The sequence below is a fragment of the Nerophis lumbriciformis genome, linkage group LG34 (assembly GCF_033978685.3).
Source record: "Nerophis lumbriciformis linkage group LG34, RoL_Nlum_v2.1, whole genome shotgun sequence".
NCBI lineage: Eukaryota > Metazoa > Chordata > Actinopteri > Syngnathiformes > Syngnathidae > Nerophis > Nerophis lumbriciformis.
The window spans coordinates 11,052,692-11,075,083 of record NC_084581.2 but is presented as its reverse complement, the minus strand read 5'-3'; the positions used below and the strand labels follow the sequence as shown (position 1 = coordinate 11,075,083).

The 22,392-nt window shown below is 38.8% G+C and overlaps 1 protein-coding gene across 2 annotated transcripts in view; it reads right to left on the bottom strand.

Moving 5' to 3' along the window:
* Nucleotides 1-10,072: 10,072 nt before the first annotated feature.
* Nucleotides 10,073-22,392, bottom strand: part of runx2b (RUNX family transcription factor 2b) — a 49,094-nt gene continuing 36,774 nt past the window's right edge. The window contains exons 4-6 of one of the 2 annotated variants that reach the window (XM_061929432.1): nucleotides 21,031-21,198; nucleotides 20,488-20,649; nucleotides 10,073-12,481 (exon numbers count right to left, since the gene is read on the bottom strand). In XM_061929432.1, coding sequence (XP_061785416.1) covers nucleotides 12,003-12,481; nucleotides 20,488-20,649; nucleotides 21,031-21,198 — 809 coding nt within the window. In that variant the 3' untranslated portion in view covers nucleotides 10,073-12,002. The remainder of the gene's footprint in view (nucleotides 12,482-20,487; nucleotides 20,650-21,030; nucleotides 21,199-22,392) is intronic. The other variant, XM_061929433.1, reaches the window with a different exon arrangement.

The following is a 22,392-nucleotide window of genomic DNA, read 5'->3' as shown; positions in this document are numbered from 1 at the left end:
CTGTTTGTATGGAGGAAAAGCGAATGTGACGACAGGTTGTAGAGGACGCTGGAGCAGGGCCGGCCCGTGGCATAGGCCGTATAGGCAAATGCTAAGGGCGCCGTCCATCAGGGGGCGCCATGCCAGTGCCACAAATGTTGGAGAAAAAAAAAAAAAAAAAAAAGTTGTTACTATTATTTCTAAATACAAAAAAATTATCTCACGTTAATTAAAATGCAAAGTAAAGCCTATTTAATAGAAATATTATTTGTTACAACATTACGCCCCCCCTCCTCCCCCCGCACGGTGCGCCCCCTCCCTTCCCGTATCATGACTCTTTTTGGACGTCACCACATCAAAAAATCAACACAAGATGTCAAAACGGCCAAAACTGTCAGGTGCCCAGGGAAGAAAAAAGAGAAAAGAAGAGGAGAAACAATAAAAGACAGAGGTAGCAGGTAGGTAACGTTAGCCTACATGAAATTATTTGTCTGTTACAGAATGTGATAGTAACCTGGCTTTTTAGCATTAAGCTAATGTTACATGATTCGGCAATTGCTAATCAATAAATAGCTAGTTCTGTTTTAACGTTGGGTTAATATTGTGGAGGGGGCTAAATTGTTATGGAAAATAATAATGTAACGTTAGGTAATTACCAGAGGTGGGACCAAGTCATTGCTTTGCAAGTCACAAGTAAGTCTCAAGTCTTTACCCTCAAGTCTCGAGTCAAGTCCCGAGTCAAGACAGGGCAAGTCCGAGTCAAGTCCAAAGTCAAGACTGGAAAGTCTCAAGTCAAGTCCCAAGTCCTGCATTTTGAGTTTCGAGTCCTTTTAAGTCATTTAACCACAGACTAATATATTTACACAGATTGTGTATGCTTTTAAAACGCTGTATTTATTTATTAAAACAAGTGCATTTGAAATTGCAGGGAAAAAGATAGTGCTGACATTGCACTTCAAAATAGCACTATTAACCAGTCATTTTAAACATGTAACTCATTCCTTTACAGAATAAACACATTTGAAAAAAACAAGTGCAACTGTACTTATTTGCACAAAAGTGTTAACATTGTATTTCCATGGCATATTGCATTGTAACTAGTTCCACAGCAGTTTCTATCCTGTTCTTACCTTATCTCATTGATCTCAGGACCCTATGCAATATGTACACATATTCTTAATATAGTATACATTTTAGCTGACCTTTATTTGACTATGTTTGTCTTTTTGTAGGTGGCTTAAATACGCGGTGCTGCTGACTGCCGTCTAACGTTACGTTACTATGTGTGATACATTGACTAACGTAATGTTACTGTGTGTGATACATTGACTAACGTAATGTTACTGTGTGTGATACATTGACTAACGTATTGTTACTGTGTGTGATACATTGACTAACGTAATGTTACTGTGTGTGATACATTGACTAACGTAATGTTACTGTGTGTGATACATTGACTAACGTAATGTTACTGTGTGTGATACATTGACTAACGTAATGTTACTGTGTGTGATACATTGACTAACGTTACTGTGTGTGATACATTGACTAACGTAATGTTACTGTGTGTGATACATTGACTAACGTTACTGTGTGTGATACATTGACTAACGTAACGTTATGTGTAGGTACCTCATGAAACCCTGCTTAAAAAAAAATCACTTGACAAAAAGTATGAATAAGGTAGCAAACTGCAGTGGACGCAACAGATTGCCGTGTTTGCAATGACGTTATAACCATAGACATCTTATAAGTAGACGCAGCATTGGTTGCTGTGACGTGAGCAATTTGCCCGCCATCTTGAAGTGCTGATGAGGAGCCGGCGAGCAGCCTGATTTGACAGTTGAAAGGTAGAAAACAAAGATGGTGTTCAGCGTTTTCCTGCTCAAATGAGCGGACTGTTGAAAATAGGAATCGGGGGATTACTTTTCACAAGTAAGATTTAACATTAACGTACTATTGGTTGTATTTTATGAAAATAATATTACCACAGAGTTGAGAAGGATCAAAGATCTTCAATATTTGTATGTGAAAATCACAAAGAAATCTTCTGGTGGAGGATGACGCCCCTACAGGGGTTTGGTTTACAAACTTTCAGCCCCACCTAAAACAAAATTCACCAGCCACTACTGATTATGATGCATTCTCATTTTAGGCAAAGTATAAGACAATACTTTCTTAACAGTATAATTGTAACCAGGAATCAGTCTTCAAGTAACAATATTCAAATACTAACATTGTTGGGTTAAACAGAATTTGGTTTTATTCTGAATCCAGTGAAACAGATTGGTGGTTTTAGCTGATATGAAGACTTTCAGGTGTTTATATATGTTTAAGTATTTGGCAGACGCTTTTATCCAAAGCGACTTACATAAAATAATACATATAAAACAATCACTGCAAACATGATCATTTAAGGGAAGAATGTAATAGAAAATATCAATACAAAGTGTCAAGACAGAATAAACTCTCTGCTGCTGAAGCAACAGAGATACAGTCTATAGGTCCCTAAGATATATAGATATCTAATGTATTCATACATTGTTTATGTAGGATACACGCATATGTATATATAACCTAATCATATTGTTTCTTCAACTTAAAAATAGTTTACCGTTTTTTTCCCCCTTCTCTGGGATTATATTCCCAGTTTTGATCTCGGACGTCTGGTCACTTATAGCGTATAAGAATATTATATTACTGTTAAGCAAACTATGAATAATAAAACACGCCAAAACATGTGTCTGTTACACACGTATGACAAAAAAGCGCGTGAAAATCAGTGGTATTCAGTGAGGTAAAATGAATTAAATGCGCTGACAGTTCATTGCTCCTGCCAAATGAATTGCACTGATCACCACTCCAAGATGGCGGCCCCGCGCCTCGTCTGCGCCAGTAGGCAGTAGCGCTCTATGCTGCGTCTACTTATAAGATGTCTATGGTTATAACGTTAGCAGTGAGTTTGCAGCCTCACTGATTTAACTACACAGAAAATAAAAGTCACGTTACTTAGCCAATAAACGTTATCTTACATTCAAAACTTACCCTTCTTTGTGCAACTTCAAATGTCGAACGAAGTTGGAAGTTGTTGCGTCTCCGTCTGTAATATTCGAACTGCGTGATTTGCATACGGCAATTCGTTTTTTGTTGACCAAGTCGTAGTTTTTATACCCGAACGAAACCAACTTTAACATAATTGTTTATCACTGGCACGTTGTTGGACCAACTCTTGTTCATTGGTTGTACTGCAATTTGATTGGATGAATGCTGTGTGATGAAAACAACGTAGTTCTAATTTGATTGGCTGTTGTACTGACAGCACACCAGCTGACAGGAATAACACGCTGATAGACAGACGAAGAAAATGAAAAATACGGAGCGCTCCCAAATAACTTTTTAAGCTTTGGATTTTGGGGAAAGTGGCAAGTCATGTCAAGTCTTGTCAAGTCAAAAGGCTCAAGTCCAAGTGAAGTCACAAGTCATTGATGTTAAAGTCTAAGTCGAGTTGCAAGTCTCTTTACATTTTGTCAAGTCGAGTCTAAAGTCATCAAATTCATGACTCGAGTCCAAGTCATGTGACTCGAGTCCACACCTCTGGTAATTACAGTACTCCCACCTTACATTCCTCAGGGACATTTGTATTAGATCTTTTAAGCAGGTGTTTTTTGTTTACATTGTTTTTGCCTTCTGGTTAGCCAATGTTTGCCCTGCAGGTAATAGTCACTTTTCCACCCCTTTATATATTAGGTATAGTTGTAAGTAAAAAAAAAAGGTCAAAGACAAAGCTATTCGGGTTCTTGTGAGTATATACACTTCACTGCCGATGTGGGGGGGGGGGCGCCACCTAAAATCTTGCCTAGGGCGCCAGATTGGTTAGGGCCGGGCCTGCGCTGGAGGCAGTGCCTTTAAAGTACGCCCCCAATAATGATGTCCGGGTGGAGATCGGGAGAAATTCGGGAGAATGGTTGCCCTGGGAGATTTTCGGGAGGGGCACTGAAATTCGGGAATCTCCCGGAAAAATCAGGAGGTTGAAACCGATACCGATAGTTTCCGATATTACATATTTTAAGGCATTTATCGGCCGATAATATCGGCAGGCCGATAATATCGGCAGACCGATATTATCGGACATCTCTAACCAAGTCCAATGCAAAGTGTGGGATTCAGTGGTGTAAAGCTCTAGAGCAGTGGTCCCCAACTATCGTGCTGCGGCCCAATACCGGTCCGCTCAAGAAATTAAAAAAAAAAGAAAAAAAAAAAGTTTTTTTTGTTGTTTTTTTTCAATTAAATCAACATAAAAAAAACAATATATACATTATATATCAATATAGATCAATTCAGTCTGCAGGTATTCAGTCCGTAAGCACACATGATTATATTTCTTTATGACAAAAAAAATAACAAAATAAAAAATAAAAAATACCTCACCAATGCACTTTTGGAAGAATGGTGGACAATTCCTATAAACACACTCCGCCACCTTGTGGACAGCCTTCCCAGAAGAGTTGAAGCTCTTCAAGTTCATATGTGAATCAAGGTAGGTGGCCAAATACTTTTGGCAATATAGTGTAAATTGTATATACAGCAGACTTAAAAAAAACATAGATAACTTTATTGATCGGTTAAATCTGCTGTTTTTCATATATGTATGTTTTATATTTATATTAAATAAATAAAACAAACGATAACATTCATGGTGATGTAAAATAATGGTATTTTAGATATTATTATATTAAAAAACTGTATAATAGCAATAAAAAATACAATGTTTACAAATTGGATACATTTAAGCATTAATGTTGATTTCAAGAAAAGGCTTATAAAACCAACACCTTTATCCAGATCTGCACCAAAAGCCAATGCGTTCCTCCTTAGACCGTGCGTCCTCAAACCAGTATTCGGATTGAGACCTCATAATCCAGAATACTATCAACAGGCCTGCACAGAGACTTTTCACAGGGTTTATCTCTTACATTATTGTGCTGACACGACAACAAATTTCAAAAGAGCGGCCAAAATCAAACATGTGATCAATTAGCAGCTCATTAACCACCAAAGAACACGAGCATCTTCAAGCTAGAAGACAGGGAGGGCAGAGGAAAGGGGAGGGGTCTTCATGGTTGGTGAAGTCGGGGGATTATGTGTGGGGACGGACGGGGGGGCTCCTGGCGACGACTGACTTGAGGTCTGTTTTGCATGAAGTTCTGGCAGCAAGCGAGCGTATCTTCATGTCGCGTACCCTCGCCTTGGCTGCCATGTTTCTGACAGCGAGGATGAAGAATTATTAGGAACAGGATGGAGGGGACGGGAGGGGGGGGGGGGGGGGGGGGGGGGTATCCCGGGAACAAAGGCTCTCTTTGTTTGGCCTCTCTCCTTGGTCCTGACACTTGTCATTCTCACACTAGTCCCTTCATTTATTTACAACTCGTCAATTTGAGTACACATTTCTGTTTGCTGGACCCCCATCACTGGGCCCCCAAAAGGACTTCCAAGGGCCTGCTTTGTCCTGATGGATGTTGTGTCTCAACTCATGCACTGCATGCTCATCGTTTATATCTCTCTTCAGAAAACAAAAAAACATTGGTAATAAAAAAGGGCGGGTGCAGGCCGGATGGGTGGGGTCTGTGAGGGTCCCCGATTGATTGGGGTCTGGCATTTATCTGCTGGAAGAGGCAAAAAAAGTGTCGGTGGAACTTAGAGCAGTGCTAACTTAATAAGCAACAAGATAGGCTGCTTTTAGTCTTGCAGTTGCCTGGGTGGGCGCCCCCCTTGCTCACCCATCTCACCCAAGTCCCCACGAGCAGCCACTAGAGGGCGCCAAAGGCTCTCTCCATCCATTTCAACCGCCTGTCCCTCTCTTAACTAATTAATTAACCCCACTTGGGCGGGTCTTATGAGAGCTAGGTTCAGGCCCCGCCCACTCTGCGGCCCTCCAATATAGCGGAGTACAGTACAACCCTGTCCTGGACGTGTTGCTCACCGTGGCATTTGGCGCCGATGCAAGTGGACCGAAAAAAAACGGGACGAAACGTTTATCCGGATCCTCACCAAAATGGAATAGCTTCTTGCTAGTAAGTGTTGCGCCACCTGCTGGACAGAAGTGCGGGCACAATTTGAGTTGTACCACAAAATGTGCCTCAAAAGTCAAACATGGTGTGATGAAACCTGCAGAGGTGTGATGATAACCATAGAACAGGACACAAGACATACTGAGACTTAGAAAATACTTTGGCTGCTCAGTAGATCCCATTTGTCTCTATTTTGGGGGATTTTCGGCCTAATGTGTTTAATTAGAGTATACCAGGGGTGTCAAACTCGTTTTAGATCGGGGGCCACATGGAGAAAAATCTACTCCCAAGTGGGCCGTATTGGCAAAATCACGGCACGATAACTTAAAAATAAAGATGACTTAAGATTGTTTTCTTGGTTTAATAATAGAACAAGCACATTCTGAAATTGTACAAATCATAATGTTGTTGGGTTTTTTGTACACTTACATGTTGCGGTTAATAGTATTCTATCTTTATTTGTCGTTATTTATACTTTCTGAATAAATTATGTAATAATGTTCATCGTCAACACATTGGTGTTGATTTTCCATCTATGAAGATAAAAAAAATTATATCAAAATGTATGTAGTTTGATCATTTTCCTCGACTGATGTACTAAAATCATGTGGTTTATTTTGTAAATATGTAGCGTCATCTACAAAGATACAAAGAATTGCTATTGTGACATCCTGTTTCTTTCATTCAAAAATTTCAGGTTAATTTTTATACTTAGCAAACTCATCCCGCGAGTCGGATAAAACCTGTTCGCGGGCCTGATCTGGCCCTTGGGCCGTACATTTGACACCCCTGGACTATACTCTAGCCTTTAAATAGACCCCCCTTTTAGACCAGTTGATCTGCCGTCTCTTTTCTGCTCTGCTCTGCTACCCACTCCTTCGTGGAGAGAGGGGGGGGTGGCACAGATTAGGTTTGATTTGATTTTTTTGATTTTTATTACGGATCCCCATTAGCTGGTTGCCTCAACCACCCACTAGTCTCCCTTGGGTCCACAATTCAATACAATTACAAGTAAAAGCATATCATTATAACTACACAATACAGGAAAAACATAACAAATAAAAGCATCAATAAGAAAACAAGCAAACAATTTACAGTCACAGAATAATAAATACCATATAAATATAACTACACAATATAAAACCAAACAAATCATCAACGAGCAAATTAATTTAAAGACTCAGATAAAATATTGCTTTCTTTTTAAAAACCTGTTTACTTTCAATGCCGGTGAGAATTTGAGGCAGGTTATTCCAGAGCGATAAAGATCTATAAATACAAGATTTCCGCAAAAAACATTCTCCCTGGGACGAGGGAGTACAAAATTAGTAGGTAACCAAAGATGATGAGGCGCTTGCTGTCCAAAGTCGGGACTCGGGTGGACCACTCATCTGTGCATCAGTTGATGACGTCTCTGCGCTGCTGACTTGTCTCCACTCAAGATCATCCCATGCTGGCCCCACTATGGACTGGACTCTTACACTATTAACTAGATCCACTCGACGTCCATTGCACCGGTCGTCCAGGGGTTCCCCCCACACCTGCGGTCCCCTCCAAGGTTTCTCATTGTAGCCCATTGGGTTGAGTTTTTCCTTGCCCTGATGTGGGATCTGAGCCGAGGATGTCATTGTGGCTTGTGCAGCCCTTTGAGACACTCGTGATTTAGGGCCATATCAATAAACTTTGATTGATTGATTGATGGACTATACCGATTATTTAATACAAAATAGTAAATGTAGAGTCACACATTTTTACTGCATAAATTAGAAGACAAATTATATCTCACCGTTTTTAAGGTGAGATATAAAGATATTTTGGGACTAAATGTTTTGGAAAGCCACAGTTTGACCCTGAAACAGATGCATTGACTTTGTATTATTTATGTATTTTGCTACTAAAACAATAACAACTATTAATCCCCGAGCCAAGTCAAACAATGCAAATGTCTTTATTGCGTGACTTATAACATCATTTTGGGAATTAAAAAAAAAGTAAAATCAGCAGGGGCTTTCCCCCCTTTTTCCCCACGTAATTTAAATGCAGGGAAATCCCAAGAATGTTAAAAACACCCCCCCTCACTCCTATGGGCTCTATTATGTCTGGGAATAATGTAAAACAGCTTCCCTGCGTGTCCGTGTCTCTTTGCTTTCGGAAAGACAGTTGAGACGGCGGACCACCCTCCCCCAAACTCCCCCACCCGCCTCCAGCCTGTCGCCACCGAGCCGGTCCAAAGACAACGCGGGCGCAGACAGAGCGGCAGGCCGCAGGTGACATCGCTCGCTGTTCCCTCCGCGAGAAAAAAAAACACGCGGAGGAGCCACGGCAACCTTTGGAGAAACTCCAAGGAGACGCTAGGAAGGTAAGAAAAGTCCTGGTTTATTCCTGAAGTAAACAAACTGTACAGTCATCACATAGCCAATTTCACGCACTGTTGTCGCTGTCCCTTTAAGAGGAGGAAAGGACTAAAACCTATGACCTTATTTGGGCAGTGGGCGGGGTCACCATGGATGCAAGAAGAGCTGGATAACAGAATTCCAAGACATAAAACATTTTGATCCAAGACACCACAGACAAAAGGACAACAACAAAAAAAACTTTTGGAAAACATTTGGAGATTCCGACACATGTTGGTCGTTATGTGTGAAAAGTCATGTTATATATTTTATTAAAAAAATATATCTAAATGGTTTTTATTTGCTTTCTGGAGTTACAAGACAAATACTTTGATGAAGCGGAGGGAATGGAATGTCAGTTTCTTCCTCCAAGAAAATAACTTGATTATGTTTCTACTTAATATTGGATGGAAACTTACTGCCCAATGTCGACGCTGTTAGCATGTGCTAGCTAGCTGTCCTCTATGTGTTCTTGTATTTCTACCCTTCTTGAGACATCAACAAGGAAAAGTACCTTCCATATGAGGACCGGTGAACAAGTCAGGACATAAATCATGGTCCCAATACGGAAAACCATTACATCTAATAGAGAATATGTCTCATTTGCACCCCTGGTGGTGAAATCTATCAAAATGAGGGTGGTCCCAAAAAGGAGGGATTTTTCAAATTGACTCTGTGTCGGTTTTAAAAGTGCTCCCCCTCTGGTCAACATATGAAATAACAAGTGTATGTAAACATTTGAAGTGCTCCTCCACTGGCCAGAATTTGAAATAACAAGTGTGTGTAAGAAATTGAAATGCGCCTCCTTTGGCCAAAATGTATGAAAAAAATAAAAATAAATATGTATACAGAGACATACTGTAATAACTTGAATCAAATAATGAAGATTAAAAACCAATTATAAAAAATTAATTAACTAAAAGCAGTCTATTTCTCACAATGTGTCGACTTTTTTTCTTATTAAATTGGGAACAATTTCTCATATTCTTTCTGTTTCTGTAATATTGCAATATCTTCTCGTAAAATTATTACTTTTTATGTAAAATTATTACTTTTTAATGCAAAATGGTGACATTTGTCATATAAAATTCTGACTTTTATCATAATATTGCCAATTTTTTTGTTGTTCTTGTAAAATAGTGACATTTTTTGAGTAAAATTATGACTATTGTCAAAATTTTGCCAAGTAAAATTCAGATTATTATTATAATATTGCCAACATTTTTAAATTTTCTTATAAAATTGTGACTTTTGTCGAGTAAAATTACGACTCTTTTCATAAAAATTGCCAACATTTTAAGCTTTTCTTGTAAAATTGCGACTGTTATTGGGTAAAATTCCAAATTGTATCATAATATTGCACAAATGTTCAGTTTTTCTTGTAAACATTTGACTTCCGTTTAGTAAAATTACGACTTTTATTATAATACTGCTAAAATTCTAAGTTTTTCTTGTGAAATTGTGACCTTTTTCTTGTGAAATTCCAACTCATTTTTCACAGCGAGCTGTTTTATGTTTGCATAGTATGTATATATTATTAAGGATTTTTATATATCTAGAAAGGTTGGTCCTAAAGATGTAGGCATTTCCGGAAGTCTCAAGAAGGTAACAAATACAAGAATGTGTGTATGTGTGTGTGTGTGTGTATGCGTGTGTGTGTGTACATAAGTGCTTAATCACATATTTTGCTTATTTTAAATGTCACACAGCCACTTGAAAAAACGTATAAAAAGTTTTCCTCCTGGTCTTTTTTTAAGATTGTAGCGCTGCTAGTGCAAACATATTGTCCACTTGAGGTCCCAGTTAACAAAAAACCCCAAAAACATTTTTTTTTCTCTGAGTTTAGTAGGAAATCACAAAAACATTTGTAACGGAAATGTAAGAAATGAAATATAGTCCTAGTGAAAAACATTGCACAAAGATGGCCACCTTTTCAAGTACAGTCAAACTTCACTTTTTGTACACCGTCTCAGTTCTTGTACAGCCTTGTCGTTTAAACAAACTACTGCCGTCTGTTTATGACTTTGCAAAATGGAGTGCTGAGTGTAATAGAGTGTCTGTGCTTATCCTGAATGGAGTACAACTGCAAAATTGTCCAATATTAGGCCCCAAAAGGTTGTGAGTGCCAGCACTTTGGTAAAGAAGGTGAAAAACACTATTACAATTAAGAAATCATTTTTAGTACAAGATCCTTGTGGATCCCTTCTCTCTGCTCATTCCATCTTCAATAAAGGTCAAAATTGTGTTAAATGTTTATTTTGATATATTTCATTGATGATTGATATGTATTTCACATTGTTTTCTGCATAGAAAAATGTAATTTTCTATAAAATGTGTTCTTTTTTGTGAGTGTGTCCAACAAATTCATTAAATTTACATAATTTCATATGAAAATATTGTTTGGCTTTTGTCTGACTTTTCGGAACAAGGTACTGTACCTCGAAAAGCTACACAATTTTTTAACAAAATTTGACAAAAGTATTTGAAGAAAGTCAATTTGATTTAATTGAGTTTTTTGACCCAGCAAAAATATTTTTTCCCCCCAAATTAGACAGCATTTATTTTGGTAGAAAATCCTCCTACAATGAGTCAAACAATATTTTGTGGAATAACAAATGGAGAAGCTGGCAGTGAGGTCACACTCAAAAATGATACTTGAATTATATTGAGAATTTCACAAAGATTGCTAATAATGCTACTTAGGAAACCTCATTTGTTGATTTTTCTTTCACTAATTGCACCCCTTTTGTAGAGATTCTTACAAAATTCAGACTCTTTGGAATATCAAACAACCTTTTTTGGAAATTCACCTGAAAAAAGAAATCACTGGTACAAAATGCTACTAAATTTAAGAACATTTGGTACATCAAACATGATCACAGAGGACGACACAAACTCCGGTTTCGTTGACAGTTATGAGCCAATCAGGCAACGGGTTGAGGTCATGTGACGTTCCAAAGGAGATGGAGAATAAGTGCTTTGTCAATTATTAAGGACAAGAAGGAAGGAAGACGAGGCGAGCGTCAAACACTCTGACAAACTTTCACAAAGTCGTCTTTTTTTGGAAATCAATAAAAAAGTGTGTGTGTGTTGGGGTATTTTGGTCCTGAGCTCTTTTATCGTGACTTCACTGATTGTCTGCAGGACGTAGCGTCCAAGGTGTGCGTGTGAGGATCGTAGTAACTGAAGGACGACGTGGCGCTCAATAAATATCCAAGCTTGGACTCGCTCATCTTTGGGAAGAACAAAAGTCTTAAATTAGGTCACTTTTTGAAGTTCGTTGCAAAGACTCAAGTTTTGAAAATAGATAAGTTATGGCTTCATAAGTTAACAGGAAGCAATGTACACTTTAAATAACTGTCCTCTCAGTGCGTCTGTCCCATACGAAAACATGCAAAATAAGCTTTGGGTACAAAATAAAAGGCTTCCCTTACTGAGTTAGCTGCTGGTTGCTCGTTTGCTGCGAGCCTTTTTTCCTTCCCGACATTCCAGAAAGACGAGTTCGCACAAGTCAGGAGTTTGTTTGTTGGAAAAAAAATCTCCTTTCAGTCACGTGCTGTCGTCAGTATGGCCGCCACACGGCCTCGTCCATGCGGCCGCCCGGGTTGAGGACAGTGGGGGAGTTGCTGTGGCTCCCGTCCCCGTCCACCCCGCCCTCGGTTTGGCCGGGCAGGTTGGGGTTGACCAGCGAGGTGCCCGTGGAGGCACTGGTGCACGGCGGCACCATGCGGGACGGCGAGCGGTCCCCTCCGGGCACCATGGAGATCTGGTAGGAGCCGGACGAGGCGCCGTAGTACAGGTAGGGGGTGCTGCTGGTCTGGAAGGGTCCGCTCTGGCTCTGGGTGGAGCCCGGGTAGGGCGGCGGAAGGTACGTGTGGTAGTGGGCGCCGCCCAGCGACATGGCCGAGGTGACGGGCGGCGTGTAGGTGAAGGTGGCCGGGTAGTGCATGCGGGGGCTGCTGAAGCGACTCTCCGTCAGCGACGACAGGCCCGGGAACTGCCGCTCAAACTGACCCGGGAACGGACTCAGGTCTGAGGACCCTGGAGGACAACAACAAGATAAACTGTTAGCTTACCAACATCAACACACATTTTCTAGAAGCTCTGCACACGTTTTCTTTGGCTTTTTGCAAGACACAAAGAAATAGGTGAAAAGAGAAGACAAAGGCTCACGTTCAAAGCAGTAAACGTCACCATACTTGTTACTACTTTGCTTCTTTTTACACTTCGAACATTTTAAAACGGTAAAAAAAAAAAATTAAAAAAAAGAGTGCTAATTTAGTTACAGGTGTTCCATTACTGATATTTTAGCTTTGAATGTTAGCCGATAGAGATATTGATCTGATACAGATATCAGCATAAATACTTTTATTATTTTGTAGTGTGGAATATCAGAAAAGGTTTGATCAAGTGAAATGAGTCAAACAGAGAACAATGTATACAATTAAGTACCGTATTTTTTGGACTATAAATCACAGTTTTTTTCATAGTTTGGCCGGGCTCCAGTGCAACTTATATATGTTGTTTTCCTTCTTTATTATGCATTTTCGGCAGGTGCGACTTATTCTCCGGTGTGACTTATACTCTGAAAAATACGGTATATAATATATATACATTATAATACATACATACATATACATTATAATACATACATAATACAATAAACATTATAATTATACAAAGTATGAACATAACTACTCTATTTAGTTAAATTGGGGCTCAAGGCATAACTTTATTTTTTTTACACTTATTTATTTATGTGATACGATATTTATACTTTTAAAATCAAACTTCAATTTAATTACATGATGATTACATGCTATAGTATGATTTTATTGTCATAATTTTATTGCATGATTTTTGTATCCCTTTAATTTAGGTAGCCAGGAACTGCAGATGGAAATGAGCTATTTAGCTATAATCTGGTACAGAACATATCTGTCTTTGAACTTAATGTTTCTGTGCATTGTCCCTTCAAATAAAGACTAAACTAAACTAAACTAATTTAATGTATGTTTTGTACTAAAACAAATTCATGGAAAATAAATTGTTCAATATTACAAGTTTTGTACAAACATCATTGAAACATAATTTCATGAACAAGTAACAATGTTTGCATAATTAAAACAAAATTATAAACCTTACTTTCTCAGCTTTGCCTGGGATTTGAAACCAGTACATTCCGTCTTTCAAGATGGACGCTATTGCTGTGTGCCACAAGATCCATTGGGACTTAAAGTTAAAGTACCAATGATTGTCACACACACACTAGGTGTAGTGAGATTATCCTCTGCATTTGACCCATCACCTTGTTCACCCCCTGGGAGGTGAGGGAGCAGTGAGCAGCAGCGGTGGCCGCGCCCGGGAATAATTTTGGTGATTTAATCCTCAATTCCAACCCTTGATGCTGAGTGCCAAGCAGGGAGGTAATGGGTCCCATTTTTAGTCTTTGGTATGACTCGGTGGGGTTTGAACTCACGACCTACTGATCTCAGGGCGGACACTCTAACCACTAGGCCACTGTGCAGAACACAGAACTAAAACAAGCCCATTGATTAAGTACAACTGAATCATCTTCAAGTTTACAAAACAAAATTGTGTTAGTGTTATTGAGAGCGAAGTTGTTTCAGATGTTAAAAAAAAGTAGGTTTAAATAATCTGCGATGTTTACAAAAGTGGCCACTGAACGGGTGACCTTGGGGAAAGGTCACATTATATTCCTATCAGCGACAGAGCGGGAAGCAAGTGGAAATAAATAACGTTTGCTGTAAAATTTCACATTAAGCGCCCCGTCATCCATTAAGTGACATTTTACATGCGCTTCTCAGATCCGAGACCAGCCCTTCGCTTCGTGTGTTCTGAATTTAAGGCAGGGTGGCCTTGAACCTACTTATTAACCATCTGGAATGGTCTTATGCTATCTTTAAGTTGAAGTGGAGCAGTAATTGTTTTTTGGTGACACCCAATGGCCACAATAATTCATTAATTTAAGCTCATGATACAGTAGGTTGAATGATGCTGACACCTTTGTTACTGGATACTTTTGAATACACTTCTGCCTAGTAGACTTTAAGTAATGTGTAACTATACATATTTGATACTTGTTCATATTGACAAATGTGCTGTTTTAGACTGCAATATTGTCCAATTAAAGATACTTGTTATGGGACGGCGTGGCGCAGTTGGGAGAGTGGCCGTGCCTGCAAACCTTCTACCAACCACATCACGTCCTTTGTGTCCTTGAGTAAGACACTTCACCCTTGCTCCTGATGGGTCGTGGTTAGCGCCTTGCATGGCAGCTCCCGCCATCAGTGTGTGAATGTGTGTGTGAATGGGTGAATGTGGAAATAGTGTCTTTGAGTACCTTGAAGGTAGAAAAGCGCTATACAAGTATAACCCATTTACCATTACCATTTATATAACATACGTCTAGCTTGTGTGCTATGTTGTGCTTAGCTGTTGTGTAGCTGCTAGGTCCTAGTAGCCTACAGCCAAGCATGTTTACCTTTTGTAAATGTCTTGACTAAAATACATGAAAAGACCAACATTGTGTGATTATTGGAGGACATTTAGATGTTAACTGGCTGTCCAGGTTTGCACATGTAAACACGCTGCAGGACTGCTTGTATGCAATATTGTTTTTTTTGCTGAAATCTGACTGATATCCGAAATCAATCAAAAAGAGCTCAGCAGCTCATGCACTTTTTGCGTCGGATGAAAAGAGCAAAGCTCTCTCCCCCCATTCTCAACACATTCTACAGAGGCACTATAGAGAGCCTGCTGACCAACAGCATCTCTGTCTGGACTGGAGCCTGCAATGCCTCAGACTCGAAGTCTCTCCAGAGAGTGGTGAGGACGGCGGAAAAGATCATCAGGACTCCTCTTCCTCCTATCCAGGAGATCGCAAAAAGCTGCTGCCTGACCAGGGCTCAGAAAATCTGTAAAGACTCCTCCCACCCCCACCAAGGACTGTTTTCACTGCTGGACTCTAGAAAGAGGTTCCGCAGCCTCCAAAGCAGAACCTCCAGGTTATGTAACAACTTCTTCCCTCAGGCCGTAAGACTCTTGAACGCATCATAATTAAATTATCCCCTCAACTCCCCCCAAAATAGATTAAATCGCTGGAATAAAAAAGACAATATAACATACATCCATAAACGTGGATGCATGTGAAAAAGTGCAATATATTTATCTGTACAGTCATCTATTTATTTATTTATATATATTTATATATATTTATTTATTTTATATATATATATATTTATATATATTTATTTATTTATTTATATATGCACCTTATTGCTTTTTTATCCTGCACTACCATGAGCTTATGTAACGAAATTTCGTTCTTATCTGTGCTGTAAAGTTCAAATTTGAATGACAATAAAAAGGAAGTGTAAGTCGAAGTCTAAGTCTAATATTGGATTGGGACACAGCTAGAATGAGTAAAATGTTACCAAGGACATGGTCTGTACAGTTAATAAAGACAGGAGTTTGACCCTGCAACAGATTGTTTCTGCTTACAGGATTTCCTATATGGGAAAAATAGTATAAAATATTTTTGTGTGATCAACGTTTTATTGTTTTATTCATTAGCTTCAGTCTCGCTGACAAAACTGCACACATTGTGCATGTATTTTAAAGTTTGTTTGCGTGTGTGTACATGCAAATGTGTGTGTGTGTGTGTCTATGAATCAGGAGCTGCACATGTGGAAACACTTTGTGCCCGAACAGTTTCCATGAGATCCATAACGAGGCGGGCCTCAGCTCTGATGTGGCTTCTTCGCTCGCCTCCCGTCGGCTCCAGCATGTGTGTGTGTGTGTGTGTGTGTGTGTGTGTGTGTGTGTGTGTGCGTGTGTGTGTGTCTCACCCTCACTTTGCCGCCCCCCTTTAAAAAATACCCGCTAAAAACCGCTAACTGGCTGCGGTTGAGTGCGACGCTGGGTGCAGAGTTTATGGATAATGGGAGGTCTCACTCCCCTTTTTGTCTCCCCTTAGTGGCGAAACGCAGTCACGGCGCTCTTATCGTAAATCACAAGGCGTCTTCCGTGTCACCGCGTCTGCTGGTTGAGGACGGGCGGAGCGGAGAGGGGACAGAGTGGGGCGGGGGTTTCAGTGTTTATGTGCAAGCTAGCATATGCTGCCAATTAAAGCCTTTTACTCAACTTCCTCAAGTCTTCTTCTCAGAGAAATAATAGGTGATCGTCTCCGCCATGATCTCAGAGCGCCTTTTAACACCTCGGTTCTGGTCCTGGTGCCAAGGTGTTCTGTGATTACGTGCCAGAAGCCATTTTATGGCAGATGGACGTTTTTGACAAAACACTTCCGAAATCAGAATTGACTGGTTGACCTTTTGCCACACATGAGGTGGACTGCATGCCCGTGTGTGTGTGTGTGTGTGTGTGTGTGTGTGTGTGTGTGTGTGTGTGTGTGTTGAGGGGCGGGGCACTTAGCACCTAAGTATTGTATCAGTTTCTGCCGGCTTGTATGGTAAGATTGTGTTACTGAGGTGTCAACATGATCCGCATGAGTCTCGGTTACATCACTTAGGACGGGGATTCTCAAACTGTGGTGCGTGTACAACTCGTGGTACGCGGGCTCCATCTAGCGATACGCGAAAGAATTACTTAATTAAAGTACAGTGTTTTATTTTTCCATATTCAAACACAGTGTTACTGTTCAAACTTTGTGTATTGTGAAATAAAACCTCTGCCTTGTTTTTAACGAATACTTAGGCCTACTATGCTACTGTATTTTAATGTCGGTCATTACGGTGGTACTTGGAGAGCCACGTTTTTTGTGAGGTGGGACTTGGTGAAAAAGTTTGAGAACCACTGACTTAGGCGTTATTCAAGTGTGCGCACGAGGCTCTTGATGTAAACGCAATTAAAGCTGCAGACGTTTAAAGAGCTTCTAGAAGAGAAAAGTGATACAGGTGTAGGCAGATAGAACTTGTTGGGATTTTACACGGAAGGGGTGGGGACGGGTGATGGGGTTGGGGGTGTTTTTGCGTCAGAGACAAATTGAAAGCAAGATGCATCTGCTACAGCAAAGAGGCAGGCTAATGCAATTACCCACAATGCCTTGTGAGCATGGCGTTTTGCCCATAAATCACTTTATTTGTCAGGCCACAAGCCTGTTATTAACCCCCGCCCCCACCTTCCCAACAAGCCTGTTATTACCCACAATCCCTCTGGGATCAAAGGCTCGCAGCCAGAAACAAAAAGTAAACAAATCCCGACATCCAAGACGCTCCCATGAGAGATTTATTTGTCTTTCCTCAAAGATTCCTACACTTTTTGTAGACAAATTGTTGACAGGTGGTCATCTGATGTCAAAGCTTTTGTTAGTGACTTCATTGGAGTTCATGTAATAAGTTATTAGGAGATAAAATTATTAGAACAAGTTAGTAGTAGCTGCTATCGAATGAATACTTAGTTATGAAATGTGAATTTGACATGAATTAACAGTAATGAATATGGAGATTAAATTAGTTGATTAGTATGATGATATGACCTGCAATAATACGGAGCTCAACTGAGTTTTTAATAACTATATTCGGGTATCAATTGCATTACTGATGAATACTATGTGGATTCAATTAGTAATTGTGACTAATGTGGAAATTAAATTGGATATATGTGACTATTGTGGAGGTAAAAGTTTGTAAATTAAAAAGTTATTAGTACCAATGTGAAGATGAAATGAGTTGTTGGTGATTAGTATGTACTTTACATTAATTATTATTAGTGATTAATATTTTTAATAAGTTGTTAGTGAGTAATGTGAACATTTAATAAGTAAGCAATGATTAATATGTAGATTAAATGAGTTATTAGTGATTAATATGAATCTTTAATGACTTAAGAGTTAGTTAGTGAGGAATGTAGAGATTACACTATACATTAATGACTATTGTGGAGATAAAATAAGCCATAATGACTAATATATTAAATAAATGAGTTAGTAGTGATGAATATGCAAATCAAATATTAGTGTATGTTATTGGTTAATAAAGTGTATTTTACATGAGGTATTAGTGATTATTAACATACATAGAATACAAATAAGTTAATATGTAGATTTAAAAAAAAAAAGGTGATTAATGCGGAGATTAAATGAGTGATTGGTTAATATGTAGATTAAATAAATATTACTGATTAATATTGACATTACATTTGTTATTAGTGACAAATATGAACATAAATTGGTTATTAGTGACCAATATGTAGAGTTAATTAGTTATTAAAGATTAATATGAAGAATTGTGATCGTCATTGACGATTTATGTCTTTTAATGGCAATCACAAACACCGATCTCCTCTGGCTGAAACTGTATTTATTTTTAGTCCCCCGGTTGACTAGCTGTCAGCTAATTGTGTATCTCCATACACAGTCTGGAGACACTCCCCTAAGTTACCAATCATCTCCATCAAGGCACATAAACTGCATTTCTTAATATCCTACGTATCATTATCAAGTATTAGTACGGTGCTAAACATGTTGCACACCCAGAGCAAGCAGGAGAAGGCTAACTACTAAGCTAGCTTGAAACAACATAAGAAATAAGTGCTTAATAAAGTTAAAGAAGTATAGATGGAAGTTATTAGTGATTCAAATGTAAAATAAATCAGTTATTAGTGATCCAAATATTAAATACATCAGTTATTAGTGATTAATATGTATAATTAGTGACTAATAAGGATATAAAATTAGTTAATGGAGAAATTGAGTTATTAGTGATTAATGTGTACAACAAATGAAACAAATGAAACTTGCCAAGGGACATGTAACCAAATATTAACATTGCTGTATGTATACTTTTGGTCACATTTTAGATAGACCCTTAATAAATTCATAAAAGAACCAAACTTCATGAATGTTTTTTGTGACCAACAAGTATGTGCTCCAATCACTCTATCACAAAAAAATAAGAATTGTAGAAATTACTGGAAACTCAAGACAGCCATGTTTTTTACAAGTGTATGTAAACTTTTGATTGCGACTGTATATATATATCCGTTATACAGTGCTCTATACTGGAGTAGGGCGGAATATATGTGAGGTAAGGAAAAAACACAGACACTTTTTCATATTTATATATATATATATATATGTATATATATATATATATATATATATACATATATATATATATATATATATATATATATATATATATATATATATATATATATATGTATATGTATATGTATATATATACATATATATACAAATATATGTGTATAAATATATAAATACATATATATGTACATATATGTATATATTATATATACTATATTTAAAGTAGGCAGTTTTTTTCACTAAATTAATGACTTTTGTCGAGGCTAGAACCAATTATTCATGTTTACATTGATTCTTATGGGGAACTCTGCTTTACTAGACAGACTTTTCGGCTGGCGAACCATGTTGACCAGGGGTCCCCAAACTATGGTCCGCGGGCCGGATCCGGATATTTTTTTTTTTAATTTTAAATTTTTTTAAATGTATTTATTTATTTTTTAATCTTTTCTTTTTAATCCATTTTCTACCGCTTGTTACTCTCGGTGTCTCCTAGCCGCTCAGGCAAATCATATTGTCTAAAAATAAATTTTCCCATCGATAACGTGACAATGATAAATGTTGATGAACATCAATGTTAATTGATGTTAAATGACAAAACGGATTTTAAAGACAATGTATATATATATATATATATATATATATATATATATATATATATATATATATATATATATACATTTTTTTTTAACCCAATGCGGCCCCCGAGTCAAAAAGTTTGGGGACCCCTGATGTTGACGAACCAATAAAGTTCGTAAATCGAGTTTTCACTGTATTAGTGTAGCTAAAATGAGTTACTAATGACTAATATGTAGCTAAAATTAGTTATTAGTGATTAATACGGAGATAACATGAGTTATTAGTGTCTAATATGAAGCTATATTGAGTTATTGATTGATTGACTGATTTATTAGTGATTAATACAGCGATAAAATGAGCGAATACACAGAAGGAGCGTCTCTACCTGCCAAGCGTCGAGGCACGTCGCTGATGGCGGGCAGGCCGGTGCCTCGGCTGGAAGAGAGGGGGGTGGTAGAGTGGACTGAGGGGGACGCCATGGGACTCAGGTAGGACGGATACGTCTGTTCGTAAGACCAGGGAGGAGAGGACTGGGACTGACGCGGGTCTGAATGTGGAGGAGGGATAGAAGCAAAGGCAGGAAGCAGAGAAAGATAAAGAAGTTTACATGAAATGCGATTTGGACATGTTTTATAACATCCTTGGTTAAATACAACTATTGTTTATCTTGTAGGAGAATATCTTGCTGTTTCCTTATGAGAGCTTGATGTCCATGCAGCAGCACAGCTGGCAGACATCCAGCTTGTCAACACAGCAAACAAGCAGCAACAAGTGTTGGACAGTACTTCTTGATGAAGGTGAGGCCACAACCTCAATTCTAATCTCAAATCCACTGCTAAAGACTTTTAAGAGGTTGTGTGTCGCCATGGTGACCGAGGGCTAGGGGGTCGGGGTGGCTTGGGGAGGGAAGGGTGCATGCTGGGCTCACCGGTAATCTGCGTCTGTCCCTGCGGGTTGAACGTGTTGGCCGCCGTGGCGAGTGCGGGACGCGCGGCCTGAGCGGGCACCGTCACCCTCACCCTCATCCTCTCCAGCTCACTGAGGCGGTCTGAGAAGAGGCCCGACTTGGGCGCGTCCTCCAGCTTCTGGCGATGCCCTGGGGACACAAGGAGGAGTTTTTCATTGGGCGGGGAGAGTCCTTTTGCAGCGTTCAATAAGCTTGTCTGCACAAAAATGTGTAGTTCAAAACGCCATCGTGGACGCCGACGCAGGACGGTTAAATCCACAGGATTGCAACTCAGCAAGAATCAAAAGAAAAACTACACTTTTTTCTCAAAGTTCACATAGACGCATCATTTTCATGTTCAACTACGATTAACTTCTTTTTACACTTGAATCCACTGACAATCATGGAAAGTCTGCCATTTACCTCCAGTGAATCACCGCCTATTTGCCATGCATTCGCAGCCCCGCAAATCCACATATTTCTTATCACTTTCTTTGGTGTCTAATTTGGTAAAAAAAAAAAAAAAGCTCATTTATGCTTTGGTCGATGAACAGGTCTATTTTCATATATAATTACAACAGATTACCGTATAAGGTGCATTAAAGGGGTCGTATTATGATTTTTTTAATTAATTTAAAACACTTTCTTGTGGTCTACATAACATGTAATTGTGGTTATTTGGTTGGAATGTTGCATAGATTATGTTTTACAGACCATCTTTCTGACTGTCTCTTCAGGATGCACCGTTTGGTGGGCGGTCTTATTTACGTGCCTCCACTTCGACTGCGTCTTCTCCCCGTCATCTTTGTTGTACTTGTAGTTTTTAGCGCTTCCATAGCAAGTATACTGACGGATTAAGTTCGAACTCGGGCTGTCCCGAACCCAATATTATGGTCCCGGTACTAAAATGTATTTCGATACTTTTCAAAATAAAGGTCGACCGCAAAAACATTTCATTATTGGCTTGATTTTGAAAAAAAAGCTTGATACATTGAACATACGTTTCTTATTGGAATCAAAGAAGAATTTAAAGTGCGCCTTACAGTTCGAAAAATGTAGTACATATTTTTGTGCCAGGTAACAGATTGAAAAATATATAACTGTCTTTTGAAAATGCTTAATTTAGGCCAAAAATATGTAGAACATGCTTAACTAGATGAGGCAATTCCTGAAGGAATTGCGTGTGAATGCTTCAATGCTGAAGTTGACACTGAAAGCCTGGAATTTTTTTTTAAATTGTTGAAGTAGAGCACACAATTCCCAAACAGGCTGAATATTTTGAAGTTGGAACAGTTTGAATCAGATGAAAAATGTGGGGGTTGTGGAACTTTGAAGAATGTCCCA